Source organism: Ambystoma mexicanum, chromosome 11, assembly GCF_040938575.1.
Source record: "Ambystoma mexicanum isolate Mex_15411 chromosome 11, UKY_AmexF1_1, whole genome shotgun sequence".
Classification (NCBI taxonomy): domain Eukaryota; kingdom Metazoa; phylum Chordata; class Amphibia; order Caudata; family Ambystomatidae; genus Ambystoma; species Ambystoma mexicanum.
Genome location: NC_090934.1, coordinates 428,819,502 through 428,839,449, shown reverse-complemented (window position 1 = coordinate 428,839,449; position 19,948 = coordinate 428,819,502). Strand labels below are relative to the sequence as shown.

Genomic DNA, 19,948 nt, shown 5'->3' with positions numbered 1-19,948 from the left:
AGCAGCCCACGTGATGAAGTGGAGGCGAGCGTTGCTAGGGTCCGTTACTCGAATGGGAACTAGAAAACGGGCGAAGTCCATCTTCTATCTTCATGTCTGGGCCTGTGAGACAGAAGATTCCGTCACCGGCGAGGGCTGAGGAAAGTCCGCATCGGTTGCTAGGGTCCGTTTCCCCAATGAGCAGCAGACGCGTCTTTTCTCGGATGGGAAGTAGTCTCTGGGGGACGCTGCTTAGAGCCGGCTGGGCGGGGGCGTGAATGGTGTTTTGTGTGGTGGGGAGTGTGTGTTTGTGGTGCGGTGGCTGGTGGTGGTGTGTGTTGGCTGGGACGTTTGTTTGCGGTGGGGTTGCTGGTGGTGTTGGATTGGGGGTAGTCGGTGCTCCTGGGGGCGGTGCGAGGTGGTGGGTGCCGCGCATGTGCAGGCGTGCAGGTCGGGGTCCCGCGTGTCTGCGCGCCGGTCTCCGGGGCTCCCTGGGTGGTGTTTTGAGTGGTGAGGAGTGTGTGTTTGTGGTGAAGTAGCTGGTGGTGTGTGTTGGTGGGGGTGTTTGTTTGCGGTGGGGTTGGTGGTGGTGTTGGATTGGGGGTAGTCGGTGCTCCTGGCGGTGCAAGGTGGTGGGTGCCGCGCATGTGCAGGCGTGCAGGTCGGGGTCCCGCGTGTCTGCGCGCCGGTCTCCGGGGCTCCCTGGGTGGTGTTTTGAGTGGTGAGGAGTGTGTGTTTGTGGTGAAGTAGCTGGTGGTGTGTGTTGGTGGGGGTGTTTGTTTGCGGTGGGGTTGGTGGTGGTGTTGGATTGGGGGTAGTCGGTGGTCCTGGGGGCGGTGCGAGGTGGTGGGTGCCTCGCCTGAAGCGCATGTGCAGGCGTACAGGTCGGGGTCCCGCGTGTCTGCGCGCCGGTCTCCGGGGCTCGCTGAATGGTGTTTTGAGTGGTGGGGTGTGTGTGTTTGTGGTTAGGTAGCTGGTGGTTTGTGTGGAAGTGTGGGCTGTGTGTTGAATGGTGGGTTAGGTGCACATCATCCTTTTGGATGGTAAAGCGCCTGCCTGGGTCCGCCCGCGCTTTCGGTAATTAAGAAGAAGAATGAACTACAAAACTACCCTTTAGGAAATGTTTCCAGGCAGCATCAGGTGAGTGCATGCGATCCAGCTCTTGTAGTGAATTTTATATGCGTTTCTTTTAGCATCCATCAACTTAGACGTTCTCACCCCTTTGTTGTTATATTGTTAAGAGGAGCCCTTTTGCAACCTCTAGGGATGCACGTTGAAGCTGTAATTCCTTGTATTGTACTTTTCACTTGTTGAAATTAAATATTGTAAGTATGTGACTTTCTAAACATCTGGTTTTGAAATTACACGGGGCAGCCTGTTGTTATTATAGACACAGTAGCTGCTCGAAGCTCATTTACAGTAGGGTTCAGGCTCTGCAATGCTCGCAGACGCAGTAACTGCTGTGCAGCTACTACACAGACCGTGCTCTGGTGTAAGTTACTATATATATATATATTACATGGCCACGGTAGTGGCCATGTAGTTATGGATAAATTGGTGTTTCCATAGGAAGAGCACTTTTTGGGCGGCTTATAACTTCGCCCCCTCTGAACGAATCCTCACCAAACTTTGCAAAAAAAGTGCTTGGCCCACTCTGAATTTTTTTGCAAAGTTTGGTGAGGGTTCCTCCAGGGGGGGAAAAGTTATAGGGGGGGGTCCCAAAACTTTAGTTTTTTCCCATAGACTGAATGGGAAAACTGTTTTGCTCGCATCTACAGCCCAAACCGCTGGACGGATTGTCACCAAATTTGGACCAGGAGCAGCGGCTTGGTCCCGAAAGCGTGCTTTTGCAAATTTGGTGAAAATCCGTCCAGTAGTTTTTTAAAAAATGACCAAAAAGTAGGTCTCTCCTGTTGCCCCCCAACCCCCGATCATGCCCCGTGTCTCCCTGCTGTTTCCCCACACCCCCGCTCATGCCCCGTGTCTCTCTCCTGTTACCCCCACCCCACTGGGTGTTGGTGTTAGCAGTGCACGGTGGCGCGAGTTATGGTTGCTTATCTGACCATAACTGCCGAATTTCAGGGGTTTTTCGGTTTTACCTGGAACCATAACGTCCCTTTAACAAAGTTTTTTCACTGAATTTCATAGGTTTTTAGTAGCGCAACTATACCTGTGCCGGATAATGCTCGCAGTAACTGCTGTGCAGCTACTGCACAGACCCTGCTCTGTTGTAAGTGACTATATATATATAAAATACCTGCACAGGCTAATGCTTGCAGAGACAGTAACTGCTTTATAGCTGCTACACAGACCCTGCTCTGGTGTAAGTGACTACATATATAATAATACCTGCACAGGCTAATGCTCGGAGAGGCAGTAACTGCTGTGCAGCTGCTACACAGACCCTGCTCTGGTGTAAGTGACTACATATATAATAATACCTGCACAGGCTAATGCTCGGAGAGGCAGTAACTGCTGTGCAGCTGCTACACAGACCCTGCTCTGGTGTAAGTGACTATATATATATATATATATATATATATATATATATATATACGCACGCGCCGGCTAATGCTTGCAGAGACAGTAACTGCTTTATAGCTGCTACACAGACCCTGCTCTGGTGCAAGTGACTATATATATATATATATATAATACCTGCACCGGCTAATGCTCACAGATGCAGTAACTGCTGTGCAGCTGCTACACAGACCCTGCTCTGGTGTAAGTGACTACATATATAATAATACCTGCACAGGCTAATGCTCGGAGAGGCAGTAACTGCTGTGCAGCTGCTACACAGACCCTGCTCTGGTGTAAGTGACTACATATATAATAATACCTGCACAGGCTAATGCTCGGAGAGGCAGTAACTGCTGTGCAGCTGCTACACAGACCCTGCTCTGGTGTAAGTGACTATATATATATATATATATATATATATATATATACGCACGCGCCGGCTAATGCTTGCAGAGACAGTAACTGCTTTATAGCTGCTACACAGACCCTGCTCTGGTGCAAGTGACTATATATATATATAATACCTGCACCGGCTAATGCTCACAGATGCAGTAACTGCTGTGCAGCTACTACACACACCCTGCTCTGGTGTAAGTGTCTGTCACAAAGTGTGTAGGGGTGATGGAGTTCTTTCTGTGAATTGTTTGCCGATTCTGTGGCGTAGTATTTATTAATTTATTTATTTTATTTTTTTTGCTTTGAGGACTTGCTTTGTACAGTTTGAGTTGTCTTTGGTATTTTATTTAGTCTTGTCTGGTGTATTGTTCTCTCCATTTTGTTTCCATTTTGCAGTTGTTTTTTTTTTTTGGGATGTTTTTTCAGTTCTTCTGTGAACCATTTTGCTGCCAGTGTTTTTGGTGTTGCTTTGAATGTTTTAGCTGGTGCTAATTGGTTAATGGCCTTGGTGATCCAATTGTTGAGTGTGTCTTCTGTTGTATCTGTGTTTGTATCGGTGGGATCTCTTTCACCTAGGTTGTTGTGGTGGGTTGATAGCATGGCGGCCTCGTCTGCTAGTTTTGTTGCAAAGTTGGGGTTGTAAGAAGATGGTTTGTAGATCAGTAGGAATACTATGTTGGATTGGTCATTGAGTTCTATCTTGATTTGGAGGGATTCATAGTCTTCCGCGTTGGTTGTGGTGATTCGAGATGCTCAGGCGTGTTTTTTGTGTATAATTGCGATTCTACCTCCTCTTCGGTTTTCTCTGTTGGCGTGTATTAATTTATAATTGTCGTGTATTGCTTCGTTCGCGATGGATTTATAGTTATCTTATAGCCAGGTTTCTGTAAGGAAGAGCACGTCTGTGCCTCCTTCGCTTAGGAAGTCATTGATTTCTGTTGAGTGGTTTGCCATGGATCTAATGTTGAGGCTGCAGTGTAGTTTGCTGGATTTACCTTTTGTGTTGTTGTTAGTATTGTTTGTTCTGACCGGTGTGGTGTTGGTTGGGTTTCCGTTCCAGGTGGGTTTTTCCCGGTTGAGTCTTTTAGGTGGGGTGGTTCTTTGTTGGTCAGTCTCTTTGACGAGTAGACCGATAAGGTTTATGGTGGGGTTGGTTCGTTTCTGGGTGGTAAATAGGGTAGCTACCCCTCTGTTCCAGTCTTGGTGATATAGGGGGTGTAGAGTGAGTGTGATGGTTTCCAATTTGTTTGTTGTTCTGGTTGGGGTATTGTCCATGGTGGAGACCGGGTTGTGATGGTTTATTAGTCGTCATCCGTTTTTGTCCTGGTTGGGTCTGTATTCATGAAGCTTGTTGGCTGTCGGTTTGTTGTTGCTGTGCTGTTTTTGTTTACCACATTGTCGTATGTGGACAGGTAGCGAGCATTGTAGTCTGTCTTTGCTCTGTTATTTGTATGTCTCCATGGGCCATCTCAGATGTTTGCCGAGTTTTTTGGGGTTGTGGGATCATGCTGGTCCGTGCCTTCCCGAGTGGTTTGGGATTTCCCTATTATTTCTGTTGTCTTTTCTGACTTCTTTGTCTTTCTTGTGGCGAGGCATGATGCATGGGTTGTGTTCCTTAGTGGGCGTCTTATTTCGGTTAGTGTTTTTTATGGTCTTTTGGGTTTAGTCTTTGCTGTTTGTGGTTTCTTGTTGCTTGTATTTGGTAGGTTGTGGGTAGTTGAGACCTCAGTTGATGGGACTTTGTGGTTCCGTTTGTTTATTGCTTCTGGAGGTACTTTTCGTTATGGTTGTTGATTATTGGATTTTGCGCAAAGCAAACATGAATAATGTGTGAAGGAGTGCATGTGAATACTGCCATATATTGGTGCAGTGATGTTGGGGAGAATTCTCATTTCTGTGCTAATTCTGTTCAACCTTAGAGACCCCCAGCTCTTTTGCTGGACTGTAGGACTTTTTAATTTTAACCCTGTAGTGAGTGAGACCCTTTTCCCACTGCCTCATGTGTTTTGACCTTTTGGATTATGTTTTCACTGTAGTCTGACAAACTCCATATGCATCTACTTTTTGTATGGTGACACACTGCACCTTCAGTGCAGTGTCACTGAGAAATCCTTTAGATTTCTCATAAGGTTTAAAAATACCTTTTTCTTGTGTAAACTACTGTTCCCAAGAATAGTAAAGTGAAATTGACTTTACTTACCTTTTCTTTTTTTGGGTCCAGCACGCACCATCTTAAGTGGAGTGCTGGGGGGTTACCTAGTAGCTCCTTATCCTACATTCTCAGGTAACATTTGTATGTTGCCCTCCCTACTTTTAAATGGCTAGTGGCAGTGGTTTAATTTTTCCTACCATTGTGCTTTTCTACAGCAGGCTGAACCCCCCCAGCTGCAGTATAGCACCCAGAGGTGACCATTTTATAAAAACGGCCCCTGTATTCTTTTTTTGCAATTTTCTGTTTGTGAGGTCTTTCTTGGGTTTTACTCTGTGCGTCGAACAGATTGGAGCCCTTTGTTTGTCTTGCCTTTGGCGCACTTCAGCCCTGAGGCCCGCCTCTGTTTCCAGTGTGTCTGGAAGGACAGGATGTGAGGGAGGGTCCAGACACTCCCCTGTCCTTTGTCTCTAGGAATGCCTGAATGCAACCAGTCCTGAATGGCTGGCTGTCCTTTCAGGACAGCGACCCTGATGTGTCATTGACAGCCTAGGCTGTGCATGAATGGGAGAAACCCGCTTAAAAAGCGAGGGTTTTGGGACTAGAGGCAGAGTCGACCACTGGGAGAAACGCCCGACGAAGAAACCGTGAACAAAGCTTGCTGCATCCTCCTGGACCTTTGAGTTGCCTGGTGAAGCCCTGCTGCTGTGCTGAAACTCCCTTTCCAGACAGAGAAGCTTCGGATTGGACGACTTCTCCCCTTGGGTTAGTGGGACCAACTAACACAGAGACTAACTCCACTGGACCATCTTCTCTGGCTGTACTTCTTCATTGCTGCAAGAACCAAGTGCCATGGGTCGAGTAATCCGTAGTCGAGTGAAATGTCTGAAATCCGGCTAGAAGCTCCAGGAGTCTCCTAAGGACCCTCCAGAAGCAGGACGACCCAGAGCTAGAGTCCCCTCACCAGACCCAAGGAGTGAAGGAAGCCCAACCGGTACCAGAGATCAGCAACAGTGCTGTTTACTAAGCGCTGAAACCGAAAAGAGCCCATAGCTGCCAATGACCTCCGAAGTACCACCGCAGGAGATGTCCTCCCTCTTATCCCCACAACTAAGGCTCAGGAACAGAGGGTCTGTAACGCTGTAGCAGGACAGAAGCCAGCTGGACCACTCTTCTTCAAACCAGAGGTACTGTTTAGACTTAGGGTATTTACCTCACTGTCTCGTAGCCTTGCTTTTCTCAGTTGGGAATTGCAGTGGCTTACTTTTAGAGTTGATTCCAACTCTGTTTTCACAGCTTGTGACCCTACAAGTGATTTTCTAACAAACTCTCTAACTTTGTGCAAGCCTTTTGATTCTAAGAAGTACCTCCGCTCCAAAGACTGTTTCAAATTGACTTTGGCTGTCCTGGCTCCCTGCAGACTCTTCTAGCCCACTGACTTGATATGGTTTGTCCCTCATAGGTAGTAACTTGTTTTAGACTGTTACTGCTGGGAAAGGCTTGTCTAGATTTCATTGGAAGATTTAGTTGTCCTCACATATACTGAGAACCTGTTTAACCTTTTTCCTTCCTTTAAACCTTTCCTTTCTGCAACCTAATGTGATACATAAATGCCATTACTGTCCTTGTGATTGAAGTCACCCCAGGGTGTAGCAATTGTGTATGAAGCATATCCAAAGATTATCCACTAACTTGCTCTGATTCTGAAAAGTAATTTTGAAGTATATTTACATTGTTACATGAATTGCACGCTTATTTAAAAATTGATGTTAATTAAATAAACAACTATTTATAACTGAAACCTTGAGTGTAAGTGTTACTTGGCTACTTGTATTTACAGATTTCATTTGTACAGCTCTACAGCTCAGTTATCCCTCTTGAGATAGGCCTGGCTGCTCAGTCACACTGCCAACCTGTGTAGTTCAGACCTATACCAAAAGGTGGGCTTACCTAATACCAAGCAGATAAGTGTTGTGTAGTCTCACACAGTGTGACTACACCAATTTGTACCTAACAAGTCAGCATGGAAATGTATTGATTTTGAGGGTGCTGGGTTCCTGCTTTGGACTGGGATGGCAAAGGTTTCTCACCCAGTGGGTGCATGCTATGTTTAGGCCTCTTTCTTCCCCTTTGGCCCAACATAGTCTCAGGCTGTATCCATGCCACATTGGGGCTTGTGAGGGTGATGGGTGCCTGCTTTTGACTGGGATGGCAAAGGATTCTCACGGGTGCATGCTATGTTTAGGCCCCTGGCTTCCACTTTGGCCCAACATAGTCTCAAGCTTTACCCTTGCCATGGTGGGGGATCATTCAGCATAAGTGCAACTAAGCAAAAGCAGAATGACAATCTGTATTGGTCTGCATATCATCCTACAAACTTACTGTTCTGAAGTAATCAGTAAGTCATCCCCAAATCATCAAGAACAAACCTGTTTCATGGCAATGCTCTTGAAGTAATCGGCACGTCATCCCAGAATCATCCCCAAATCATCAGGGACAAACGTGCAATCTCTTGAAGTGATCAGTAGGTCATCCTAAAAGCATCAGGAACAAAGAGTTTTCTAAAATGGGGATGATGTTAGCATATTCATTAAGTCATCCTAAGCTCATCCCCAAATCATCACCCACCATTCTGAGATATTTGCTGATGACTTTAACAGCGTGATGACGTCTGATGATGTGGGAATGACTTCTAGTGTAGTTCGATGATCATCAGATGACCCCAGGATGGTCTCTAAAGTCATCCTTTTAGACCAGGGACAGTACCTGCTAATCCGTTACACATGACACAACACCTGAATGCCATGCACAGTACGTACTTTGGGGTTAACGATTCCAGTCACGGTATCTGTTCTGGAGCTAATGGAATTTAACACATTACCTGCTCATGAGCAAATCTGGGGTTAATGACTGCAGCAACAGTAAAATCTCACGCACCCTTTCTTTCTCGTGTGTCCTTTCCCATTCCTAATTCCCATCTGACCCCTTGAACCACACTCTCGGAAATGAACGTACAGCGTAAAGAAGTGATCAGAAGGGATAAGTTTCAAAACGTGTTTGGTGCAACTGATGGGATGCTAATTCACTTTACTTGCGCCAAAAAGTTGGTGAACCATGCACACAGGACATTTAAATGTGTAAAAAGAAAGTTGTGCACATTGAGGTGCTCTTTTCCCATGAAATGTACAACTGCGCATGGCAGAGGGTTTTGGGCATTTTCAAGTAAATTCCGATTTTCAAAAGAGGTGCACTTTTCAAAGCACAGGGGGGGGGGGGATCGTTTCCCTGTTCCTATTTGGAACAGGTGCAGGGGGATATAAAATGTACGTGAAGGTAACTTCTGATCAAGTGAGTGAATGCTGTGTGTGAATAAGTGAATGTTGAGTCAAAGAATGTATGTGTGGGTGTGTTTGAGGTGGGCCAGGAAGCTGATTTTGGCTGGTGAGGGCAGCACAGTAAATGCACTTTTTTAAAATAAAAAAGTATTTTATTGGCATTTTCAACAGTAAGAACACATGTAACCCCCGATCCCTTCTCAGCCCCACCCCCACTCGATCCCAATACATGTAACCAACAACGCACCCAGTCATGTTCCACCCTCCCACCCCACGTCCATACACTCTGTAGATGGCTCCCAGTCCCACATTTCTGTGAGTGGCCAGCTCTCTCGCCAGCCGTTGTATAGGCCCTTGCACTGTTTGAGAAGTGGCCATAGTCCTCCCCTCCCCTGGAAACCTCAGCCATATCTCCTCCCAGCTTCTTGTGAAGGCTCCCTGCTCAAGTTGAGCGAGTATTCACACCAGCACCAGCAATCTAATTTTCCTTGGGCACCATGCAGCCCGTGAGTCCCGCTGCAAGTGATTCAGGACAATGTCCTAGTCTGAGAGAAACTTTTGGTGATCCCCTTGAATCGAATAGGTCACCCACTGCACTGCCACAAAGTTCCAGATTTTACTAACCCATTTGTGTTCTGTGGGGGCAGCTTTTTGTTTCCATTTGTGTGCCACCACAAGCATTGTCGCCAATATCAGAATGACGTATGTCCTTCTTTGAGCGTTTGAGGGTAGATTTTCCAGAACTCCACCCATTCCCAGGATGGCCATTCTTGTGTTGTGCAGCATCTGACTCCCAAAAATACTATTCATTGCTGCATGGATCATGTCACAATAAGGTTGACTGACTTGGCATTCCCACCAGATATGCTTCCACAATCCCAGTTCCCCACTCCCCCCCCCCCCCCCCCTCCCCCCCCCCCCCCCATCCTCTGCTGGACTCGGGTAGAATGTATGTAGTTTTTCTGGGGTGAGATGCCATTGGACCTTTATCTTAACCCACATCTCCTGCATCTGGATGGCCTGCATGAGCTTGGGGATATCTGCCCATAACTGAGTCCAAAGTTTCCTCTCCAGCGGCTGCCCCACTGCAGTTTCCTACTGCTCGATATAGTGCCTTGCCTGGCTCCTTGCCCCTTCTGCTATAATCCCATAAAGCTCCAACCAAATGCCTGTCCCTGTGTCCATCGTTACGACCTGTTCAAAGGGGGTGATATCCCTGGTGACTGCTGACCTGACCATTGGGTTTATAAGCCGGTTCCTCAGTTAAGTGTAGTGATACCTCTGCCTCTCATCTAGCCCGAAGTCCTGCTTGCACTGTGCAAAGGATTTAATGTCCGACCCGAGAACATGCCACTTAGTTTGCGGCACCCTCCCACCTCCCGCCCATTGAAATCACCCCTTTCCATACCTGATGTGAACTGGGAATTCCTAAAAAGCGACGTCAGCGGGGAGTGGAAGGTGGTCAAGTTCACCCACCGCACCAGCTCATCCCATGAGTCCTCCACTAGGGCCCCTATCCTGCTACAGTACTTGTTTGCAGGTCTATCCCCCCTTGGATCGCCACAACACCATGTCCAGCGGCGAGCCCACCATCGCTTTGTCCATTGGACAAAAGACCTTCCAGCAATCGCCCCTGAACCAATCCCGGATCACTCTGATTTGAGCCGCAAAGAAATGGAGGCAGATGTTTGGCGTTCACAGCCTCCCTTGCTTCTGGGAGACATTAGCTTTTGCATAGCTACCATGGGTCTCTTGCGGTTCCAAAGAAATGACCCCATATGTTTTTGAAGGGTCATGAAGAAACCTTGGGGAACCCCACTGGCAGGGCTGTGAAATAGTACAGGATTTATGGCAAAATCACCATTTTAAGGGCATTTATCCTCCCCATCCAGGATATTGATAAGGGCACTCATTCCGCCAGCAGCCGGTGCAGCTTTTCTGCTAAAGCAGGGTAGTTAGAATGGTAAAGAGCACCCAGCGAACCAGTAATCTGGACCCCCAAATATCTAATGCCTGTTTCCGCCTCCGCAATTCCTGAACTTTTTCTGAGGGGGCGGTCACATTTAATAACTTTGATTTATGGGCATTATTTTTAACCCTGCCACCTCCCCACAGAGAAGAAGTTCCCCTGAGATCCCTGGAAATGAGGTTTCTGGTTCTATGATCAAGAGGAGCATGTCATCAGGAAATGTGGCTACTCTATGCTCCTCACCCCTGAAGGTAATCCCCCTAATATCCGGGGTGGCCCTATTGCTGGCCAATAGCGGCTCCAGCTGGATGGCATGGGAGAGCGGGCAACCCTGCTTAGTGTCCTGTGAGACCGTGATCGTGTGGGAAAGTTGCCAGTTGATTGCCAGGCACAAGGAGGGAGTTCTGTAGTTAGCTCTTACCATTGAAAGGAATTTTAAACCGAATCCCATAACCTCCATGGTATGCAAGAGGAATGGCCATTCGACCCGGTCGAATGCCTTCTCGGCATCCCAAGCTAGTATAAGTGCAGGTGTTCTAGATTTGTTTACTTTTTCAGTCGGATGACAGACACGCCAAATGTTATCCAAGGTCTGCCTATGCCTAATAAATCCTGACTGGTCGGGATCAATTAGTTTGGGGAGGAGCTTATCCAGGCATGACGCCAGAACCTTGGTGTAGATCTTTGTGTCTTGATTAATAAGGACAATATAGGCTGATACGAACCTCATAGAGTGACATCCTTACCCGGCTTTGGGAGCAGCACAACCTTGGCTTTTTCCATTTTCAGGGTGATTGATACACCCTCCTTCCAACCCCGCAAAGAGTTGAAGAGCCCGACTAAGCGCGGTTTCAGTGCCTCCCTAAAGGTTTTCTAGAAACCCGACGCTGGAAAGCCATCCGGGCCCAGTGCCTTTCCTGATGGCAAGGCAGCCATAGCCGCCCTTACTACTTCGTGAGTAATGTCTCCCTCAAGTTCTTCCCGTTTTTGGGAGTGATCTTAGGGAGAGGGCACTGGCACAGATATTCTCTTTGGGCTCCCTCCTCAGGGGAATCTGATGTGTACAGGGATGAATAATATTCTGTGAAGACCGAAATTATGTCAGGTAGAGCAGTGCTTTCTTGCCCCCCCCCCCCGTCTTGATTTTATGGATTGTCCTCGATGCTTCTTTTTTCCTACTCAACCTCACGAACAGGCGATCCGCCTTATTGGCTTTGACATAATTCCTCTGTCGTAGGTAGAGCAATGAATGCTCTGCAGCTCTAGTCTGCAAAGCATCTAATTGCCCCCCTCATCAGCTGGTATTCCCTTTGCAGTGCGCTCCCCTTGTTATTTGCCATTTGAGCCATTATTTAAGTTTAACTTCCAATTCCTCCTGTAAGTGAGCTAGTTGTTTGTCCCTCTGGCATTTCATCACATGAGCTGCCCCCTCAATGTAGCATACATCCTCTGTTGCGTTAAGTGCAAGATTTTATTCTTTATGTCCTCACATAGGACTCCATCCTTCAGGATGTAGCTATGGAACTTTCACCGCCATAGGCCTGGTTCGTTCTGCCCCATATTTAAGGTAATCGTTATGGGCGCATGGTCTGATAGGGTGATTACTCCTAGCTCTATCTCTGTGACCTTACCCAATAGTGACCTCAAAATCCAGGAGAAATCTATCCTTGAGAAAGATCTATGAATGTGGGAATAAAATGTGTAGCCCCCCCCCCCCAGTTCCCTACACCTCCCCCAGTTCCCTCCAGCTATCTACCAATGCCAATTGGGCCATGTGGGCCAGGCAGATGGCGCCACCTGCTTGTGGAACACCCTTGCACTCCTGTCTTCTCTTGGGTCCCACGCCTGATTAAATTCGACCTATCAATATTATCTTCCCTTTGGCAAAAGTCTCAAATTTGGTCAGTGTCACCCGCAAGAACCCATCTTGACCAGTATTGGTGGGCGTAGATTGCTGCCATTGTATATGGCCCGCTCTCCCATTGGAAAGAGGCCACCAGATACCTACTGTCTGTGTCCCCCCCATCTTCCCTGGATGCTGGAAATGCATTGGAGGGACAGGGCCGCCCTGTCCTTGTCCTGTAGTCCTTTTCCATTTGTGTTCTGTTCTGTTTTGTTTTCTGCCCAGGAGTCCATGTGGGACTCCTGGCAGTGCAGCTCTTCCTGTTTTTGGTTTGGTGTACAGACCCATGGGATACCCTTATGGCACCGATGGGTGGGGGTGCAACCATGTGCCCCTTGTATATGTTGCTGGGCACCTGTGTATGGCCCACAGAGCAGGGTATGAGCCGGTGACGGCTCCATGCTGAAACAGTTAAGTGGAGTGTGGATGGAATTGCGCTAAACACCATTAGACTATATGACAACAATTAAAGTACAGTATTTTAATGTGATGAAGAACAGCCGACACGTGTTTCGACACTTGCGTCGTCTTCAAGGCTGAGTGGCAGAACCACAAAACATAATACAGCAATATATGTACAGAGTTTGAAATAACAAAATTGTAACATAAAATTGAAGATTGAGGAATGATTCAACATAAAAACACAAAAAAATTAAGTAAATAAAGAACACACCAAGTCCGGTAAGAGGAGTGGTACAGCAGTTGTGGGGCAAAATTGGCACAGCATTAAGAGAACAGGAATATAGAAAATGTATATAAGCACAATGGAAATATAAACTGTTTCATCTTCAAGTGAATGTGATGTCCCATTGCACCCTCGCAAGACCACCATGCAGATCACGCACCCAACACCATGCCACGTGTATAGGGTGCTAATGCAATATAATATTATCAAGGCAAGAGACTAATCAAAATCCAAAATCAATCCATTATAAATGATTAGTGCACAACTGCACCAAACATAAATTCCAAAAAATACCAGAAACCACATACAAAGGTATACGCAATAAAGAAAACGCTTACCAAAAAAGATTAGCAAATGATCAGTGAATACAAGAGCCCTGTTGGAAAATTGCCAATAGTAAATTAAAGATCCTTAACCAAAACAAGCCTGAGAGCAACTAAGTAACATAATTAAAAATCAATAAGTTCAAAAGCAAGGGACTTACCACACTGGGCTTTAAATGGTGAATACCCGTTGAGAAATATATATCTTTATCCAGTATCCAAAAAATCCTAATGGCTAGCACGCATATATCGCCTGCAATTAATAGCACAAAGGTATCAGAGGAAGAAAGATGAAATGATAACAGAAAGCATTCACGAGCACAAGAGAAAATAAAAATAAAAAAGGGCTACTTACTCGGCAAATCGAGTCAGGTACAAATAAAGTGAAACAAATCCAATGGCTACCGTTCTCAGTGAATCTAAATAGAAAAAACTGCCGTACACGTCACAGAAGTGGCGGCGGCGCAACTACATTGCGTTGCGTAAGTGACGTGTATTGTCAACAAAGTGACGTAGGCGCGATTACTGTCCACACGAGATCCTGTCATGGCATTAAGGTAATCTGAGCAAAATGCGCTCGTCACATTGGTGTGGCTCAATGACTGGTGATAATGAATGAGTCCCAAAACAACTAATTAGACACATTAGGAAACAATAAAACACGTGATTCTATCTATTTAACCAATAACCAGAAAATGGGAAATCAAGAATCCCGTATGGAGGAAATCATGTATAGTGATTATATCAATAATGTCAGCCCTAAACTTGCATAGATGCCGGTAAGCGAAAAACATGGTGGAGTTGCAAAGATGCAAGTAAGGGGAGCATTAGCATAATTAATGACAGTATCTGAAAATTGATTAGTGGAAGTATTGACCCACTTTTACAACAAAATGTAGCTATTTAACAATAAATCAGACCAGATTCATAGAAAGACGTGCATCTCGTGGTCAGAATTTAATCCACGAGTGGTACATCGTAATAGACAGATGAGTTTGGCTTCCATCTGTCGCAATTTCAACTGAAGATTCCCGCCCCTTTTCCCCTTATGCGCTCTCATTAATCCAATGAAGCGCAAATCAGATGTCAGATCCAGTTGGTGTTCAGTCTGCCAATGAACTGCCAGAGGAGATTTAGGTTCACACGCCCGTAGACTGGTCAAGTGTTCACTGATCCGGATTCTGAGTTGGCGAATGGTGCTACCCACATAGAGCTTGCCACAAACACATATAATGGCATACACCACATAGGTGGTTTTACAGTTAATAAAGTCGCGTATAACCACTTGAGAGCCAAACTTATCTGTAAAAGTTTGACATTTAGAATAGGCCCAGGGGCACTGATTGCAGTTGCCGGTTGTTGTAGCCAAGAGGGATTGGCCACCTTATTGTCAAAAAATGTCGGACTAACCTATGATTTAATGGTAGGCGATCTCAGAAAAGTAAATTTTGGCTTGGGTGTTAAAAAAGGCTCGAGATCCTTATCTAGTCTTAGGATATGCCAATGTTTAGCTACCATTCTATACAACATGGAGGAGTCAGTTGTAAATGGGGTAACCAAGGAGATATGTTGAAGGGAATCTTTGGGTTTAGGCACCTTGTTCAAGAGGTCAAGCTGAGTGACATTGGTGAATTTAGTGAAGTATGTTGTGGGCACACACTGTGGGTGGGACCTGGGTGAATGGAGTGTATGACCAATATGCACTTCTTGTTGTGGATGTCTGGTTTTGGTGTTTAACACAATGACTGAGAAAGCCCTGCCCGAAACTGGTATGAATGCAGTGTGTAGTGTTGAATGGCTGGGTACTTGTCCCAATACACATTCCTTGTTGTGAGTGTCTAAGAGGGAGGAGTATGGCCTGAATGCACTGTATGCTCTATTGGCTGACTGACTGCATGAATGCCCTTCTGTATGATTGGCTGCTGAGTGTGACCCAGCAGTGTGGATGAGAAACGGAATAGTATATCTGGGGGCCTCCCACCACTGAAAATTGTTCAGAAGCTGAGTTGACACTTGAAGAGTAACTGGAATTATCCTTGACGCCCAGCTGGAAGAGGAACTGCTGCTGCATTTGCTTCGACCTGATCCGAAAGCTGTCGAGTTCATCAAGGACTGATCCGAGAGAGGACCTGGTTAGGCGCACTCTTCCCATGCTCCGAGGAACCATCGAGCATGGCTAACCTTCACCTAAGTTTCCTGGAAGTCAGACCCTCGAAAAGCTGCCGACCGGAGACGGGGACCGCCGAGGAGAACGAAGTGTAGGACCCGGACATCGACGCCGTTGAAGTCCATTGCCGTCGAACAGGGTTCGGAGTATCGCCGTAACCGCTGGAGGCCCGTCGAAGCCGTGTTGCCCAGAAGTGGGGACCGCTTGATGCTGTGCCACCTACGATGAGAGCCGCAACGCTCCACCTTTGCCTAAGAGACTGTTGAATCGAAGGACTCCCTTGTCCGCACCGTTGATCGATTTGTCCTGCCGGAGAAAGTCGAGGACTCTGACGCGCCGAGAAGAATCCGCCGGTGGGTTTCCCGCCACCCAAAGACCACAAAGAGTTTGACGACTCAACGCCCTTGTCGGGCCACAGTTCTTCAGAAACTCTTTGCAGACCTGAACTATCAAACGACGAGGTGCCCCACACACCTCATCCTTTCAGGATGTCGCCGACGAGCACCGCCTGGATCGATGCTGTGGTCATAGCACCATCGAACTTTTCATCGTCGCCGTCAACGCCAAGTTCACCTTCCTCGACGCCTCTCGACGATCCATGACCCTGTTTTAAAGGGAGTCACTCAAGAAGGATCCATCGACGCCTCTTCGAAGAACTCTGCTCCACCAGGTACATTGGGGGGGGTAGAAACATTAGAAATATTATAGATGGAAATAAGACATAGAGCAATATAAATAATAGATGAGAAATAGATGCTGAGCTTAAGAAAGAGGGGTTGGCTCAACATATGGAGCTCAAGAATAGGGATCTTGAACTCAAAGATAAGGACCTCGAACTCAAGAACCGGGACATGAGTGTCAGAGAATCCAGCTAGAGAAAGCTAGAGTGGAGACTTCAGGTAACCCAGTGAGAGTGTCAGGTCCACAGCCACCAAGCTTATGAAAGATTTGGTTGGTGTGTTTGTGAAGGGTTCAGATATCCTCCAATGGATTGAAGCGTTTGAAATGGCCTGTGCAATTCATGATGTTGATAAGAGTGATTGGGCTAAGTGTTCGTTAAGCAGAGTGCCTCAGACTGGATATGACTGTATTTTGAAACTGAGTGTGGAAGAAAGGGGTCAGTATGAGTGCATGTAGTCTGCTTTGATTGCCAAGTTTGGCAAGAAGCCTACCCAATACCTTAAAAGGTTCAGGGATTTTAAGAAGAGAGAGAATGTGTTTTGGGTTGACTGGGTTAGTGCTGCACACATGAACATGATAGGGTGGATTGATGGTTACAAAGTGAAAACGTTTGTTGAATTGTCCCACCTGTTGTTTTTTGAGCATTTTTCTGAAGCCTGTTCACCACAGCTGCGTCAGTATGTTGCTGACCAGAACATTTTGGATCCCTTTAAGCTGGCCAGGCTAGCTGACAAATGGGTCCCCACCAGGTGTCCCCTAAGGACTCCAGTGGGAAGGACAAGTACAAAGAAAATGGGACCCCTCAGAAAGCTGAGGAGTCCCAGAAGCAATTACAGTCGGGTAAACCAAAACCTTCCTCTCCCAAGACCCACAAATCTAGTGGGGATAAGTCATCTGTGGGTGAGAAAAAGAGTAGTTAGCCACCTGCTGCAAAGCAGGCTCCCAGTGGTTCCAGTACCATACTCTGCATTCCTGGCACCTGTTGGGAATGTGGGGCTCTGGATCACAAGATGAGTGACTCCAATTGTAAAGGTAAGGCACTTGGAGTACAGGCTGTCAGCCTGAGCTGCCCTTACCCCATGTTTGAGGTGGAGGCCACTGTCCTCCCCTCCTCTATGGGAATCACATTTGGTGCTCCTGTAGAGATTTCCTTAGTGTCCCTTGGGGCCTGGGACCGGTACACGGAAGTGCTGGTGACTATCCCACAGAACACCCGTAGGTTTTTGAGAACTGTCCTCTTGAATGGCAGCCTTCTACTGGTTTGAGAGACACTGGGGCAAGCATGCCAGTTGTGGACAGGACCCTGCTCAAGCAAGAGGACTATGTAGATGCCCCTCTGAGAACCACCAGGTTAGCTGGTGGGCCTCCCAAATTATCGCCTGTAGCTTTAGTCACACTCATGATTGGAGACAAGGCAGCAAAGCTTCCTGTCCTGGTTCAGGAAAATGTCCCTCCTAACATTCTGTTAGGAAATGATCTAGTGGAGTTGGGTTTGATCTCAGATGGTCTCCCCATGGCTGCTGCTGCAGTCACTAGGTCACAGGTGACACCGGGTCTGGCTGTGAGTCAGGTACCCGAGCCAAAGGCGAGAAGACAGAAGAGCAAGAAGGCCACCTCTGTGAAGGGGGCTCCTTCTCTTCCTGCTGTTCCTACAGCACCCATTGGGGTCCAGGCTCCGGGCGGGCTGGGTCCAGTGGAAAACCCAAACTCAACTCCTGAGGGAGAAGAGACAGACTCTCCTATGGGAGAGGTTCTCAACCCGGAGGACCACCCTGACCTTCAATGCTTGTTAGCTGAATGGAGACCCTCCCGGGTGGACTTCTGTAAGAGACAGAGAGAGTGTGTCTCTCTCGCTCTCTCTCTCACTCTCGGGTCTGAGGAAACAGGCCCTGTCCCAGGCACAAGGAGACGTGCCTAGGACTTTCCAGATCTACTGGGAGGGTGAGCTCCTTGTTAGTGAGCCCACTAAGCCTGAACCTGGTGCCCTCAAGAGGTTGGTGTTAACCCAGGTTTACAGGCCCTTCCTGCTGCCATTGGCGCATGAGGTGCCCTTAGCTGGTCATCTTGGTATCAAGAAGACTAAGCAGAGGCTCTCTGCCCATTTCTACTGGCCTCAGATGGGAGTAGAAGTGGAGTCCTACTGCAGGACCTGCCCAACTTGTCAGTTGTCTGGCAAGACTGGGGGCAGTGTCATTGCCCCACTGCAGCCATTGTCAGTGGTTGGCACACCGCTTGAGAGGGTGGGCATCGACATTGTCGGTCCCCTTGACCCTCCCACTTCAGGTGGACATCGGTTCATCCTGGTCTTGGTTGATCATGCCACCAGGTACCCTGAGGCTATACCCCTTCGAACTATTACTGCCAAGGTGGTTGCCAGGGCTCTCCTGGGCATTTTCACCCGTGATGGATTCCCCAAGGAGGTTGTCTCTGACAGAGGATCCAACTTCATGTCTAGTTAGATGAAAACCATGTGGAAAGAGTGTGGGGTAACCTACAAGTTCTCCACCTCTTACCATCCCCAGACCAATGGTCTGGTTGAGAGATTTAATAAAACTCTCAAGGGCATGCTAGGCGCTTTGGAAGAGCCCCTAAGGAGGAAATGGGATCTCCTCCTGCCATGCCTGCTGTTCGCTTACAGAGAGGTACCTCAAGAGGGTGTTGGTTTCAGCCCCTTTGAGTTACTCTTTGGACATCCAGTGAGGGGGCCCTTTGCCTTGATCAGAGAAGGTTGCGAGGCCACCCCTCCAGGTCCCGCCAAGCAAGTGGGGGACTTTGTGTTAGGCCTGAGATGGAGGATGACACAGATGATGGGTCAGGCGACAGCAAATCTCAAGGCCAGCCAGGAATTGATTGTACTCCAGGACAGGAAATCCTTGTGATGGAGTCCACCATGCCTAGACCTTTGGCAGACAAGTGGACTGGACCCTTCAGGATCATCTCCAAGATGGGCAAAGTCAATTATCTGGTTGACATGGGAATCCCTGGGGTAGCCCCTGAGGTATTCCATGTTAACAGGCTCAAGCCTTTCCACAGGCGAGCAGAAGTCTCATGTCTCTGCTAGCTTCAGAGCAAGAAGAAGATGAGTGAGCCCCTTCCTGATTTGCTGCATAGCAACCCTCGGGATGGCTCAGTGGAGGGAGTACATCTCTCGCCCGATCTGACAGCAGAGAAACAGAAGGCCTGCAGGGCTTTGCTCCGGAAGTATGCCTCTCTGTTCTCACTGACACCAGGCCTTGCACCTTGGTGTAGGCATGAAATTGACACTGGCGACAGTGCCTGTCAAAAGCAGGTGCTACCGTATGTCAGATACCATTAAGAACCACATCCAGGCTGAGGTCGCCACGATGTTGGATCTGGGTGTTATTGAACCCTCAACCAGTCTCTGGTCCAGTCCAGTGGTCCTTGTCCCCAAGGCAACTTCCCAGACAGGTACCAAGGATTGGAGGTTCTGTGTGGACTACCGAGGAGTCAATGCCGTCACCAAAACTGACACGCACCCATTGCCCAGGGCTGATGAGCTTGTGGACACCATAGGTGCTGCCAAATTTGTGAGCACATTTGACCTTACCTCAGGCTATTGGCAAATAGCTCTGACGGACCATGCCAAGGAAAGGACGGCGTTCTCAACACCTGAGGGACTCTACCAGTTTAGGGTCATGCCTTTTGGGTTGAAGAATGCCCCTGCCACCTTCCAGAGATTGGTCAATCATGCGCTCAATGGGCTGGAGGCCTTCTGTGTGGCCTACTTGGACGACATTGCCGTCTACAGTTCCACCTGGGAAGAGCACTTGACACATCTGGATAAGGTGTTGCAGGCCCTGAAAAGGGCTAACCTCAC

General features: G+C 47.7%; 1 protein-coding gene across 2 annotated transcripts in view; it reads left to right on the top strand.

The window, feature by feature from the left end:
• SLC35C1 (solute carrier family 35 member C1) overlaps positions 1–19,948 on the top strand; it is a 151,405-nt gene that overhangs the window by 62,596 nt on the left and 68,861 nt on the right. Inside the window, exon 1 of one of the 2 annotated variants that reach the window (XM_069623257.1) lies at positions 57–1,119. The exons of the other annotated variant lie outside the window; for it this stretch is intronic. Coding sequence (XP_069479358.1) covers positions 1,100–1,119 — 20 coding nt within the window. The 5' untranslated portion in view covers positions 57–1,099. Of the gene's footprint in view, positions 1–56; positions 1,120–19,948 lie in introns of those variants that run through there. 2 annotated transcript variants of the gene reach the window in all.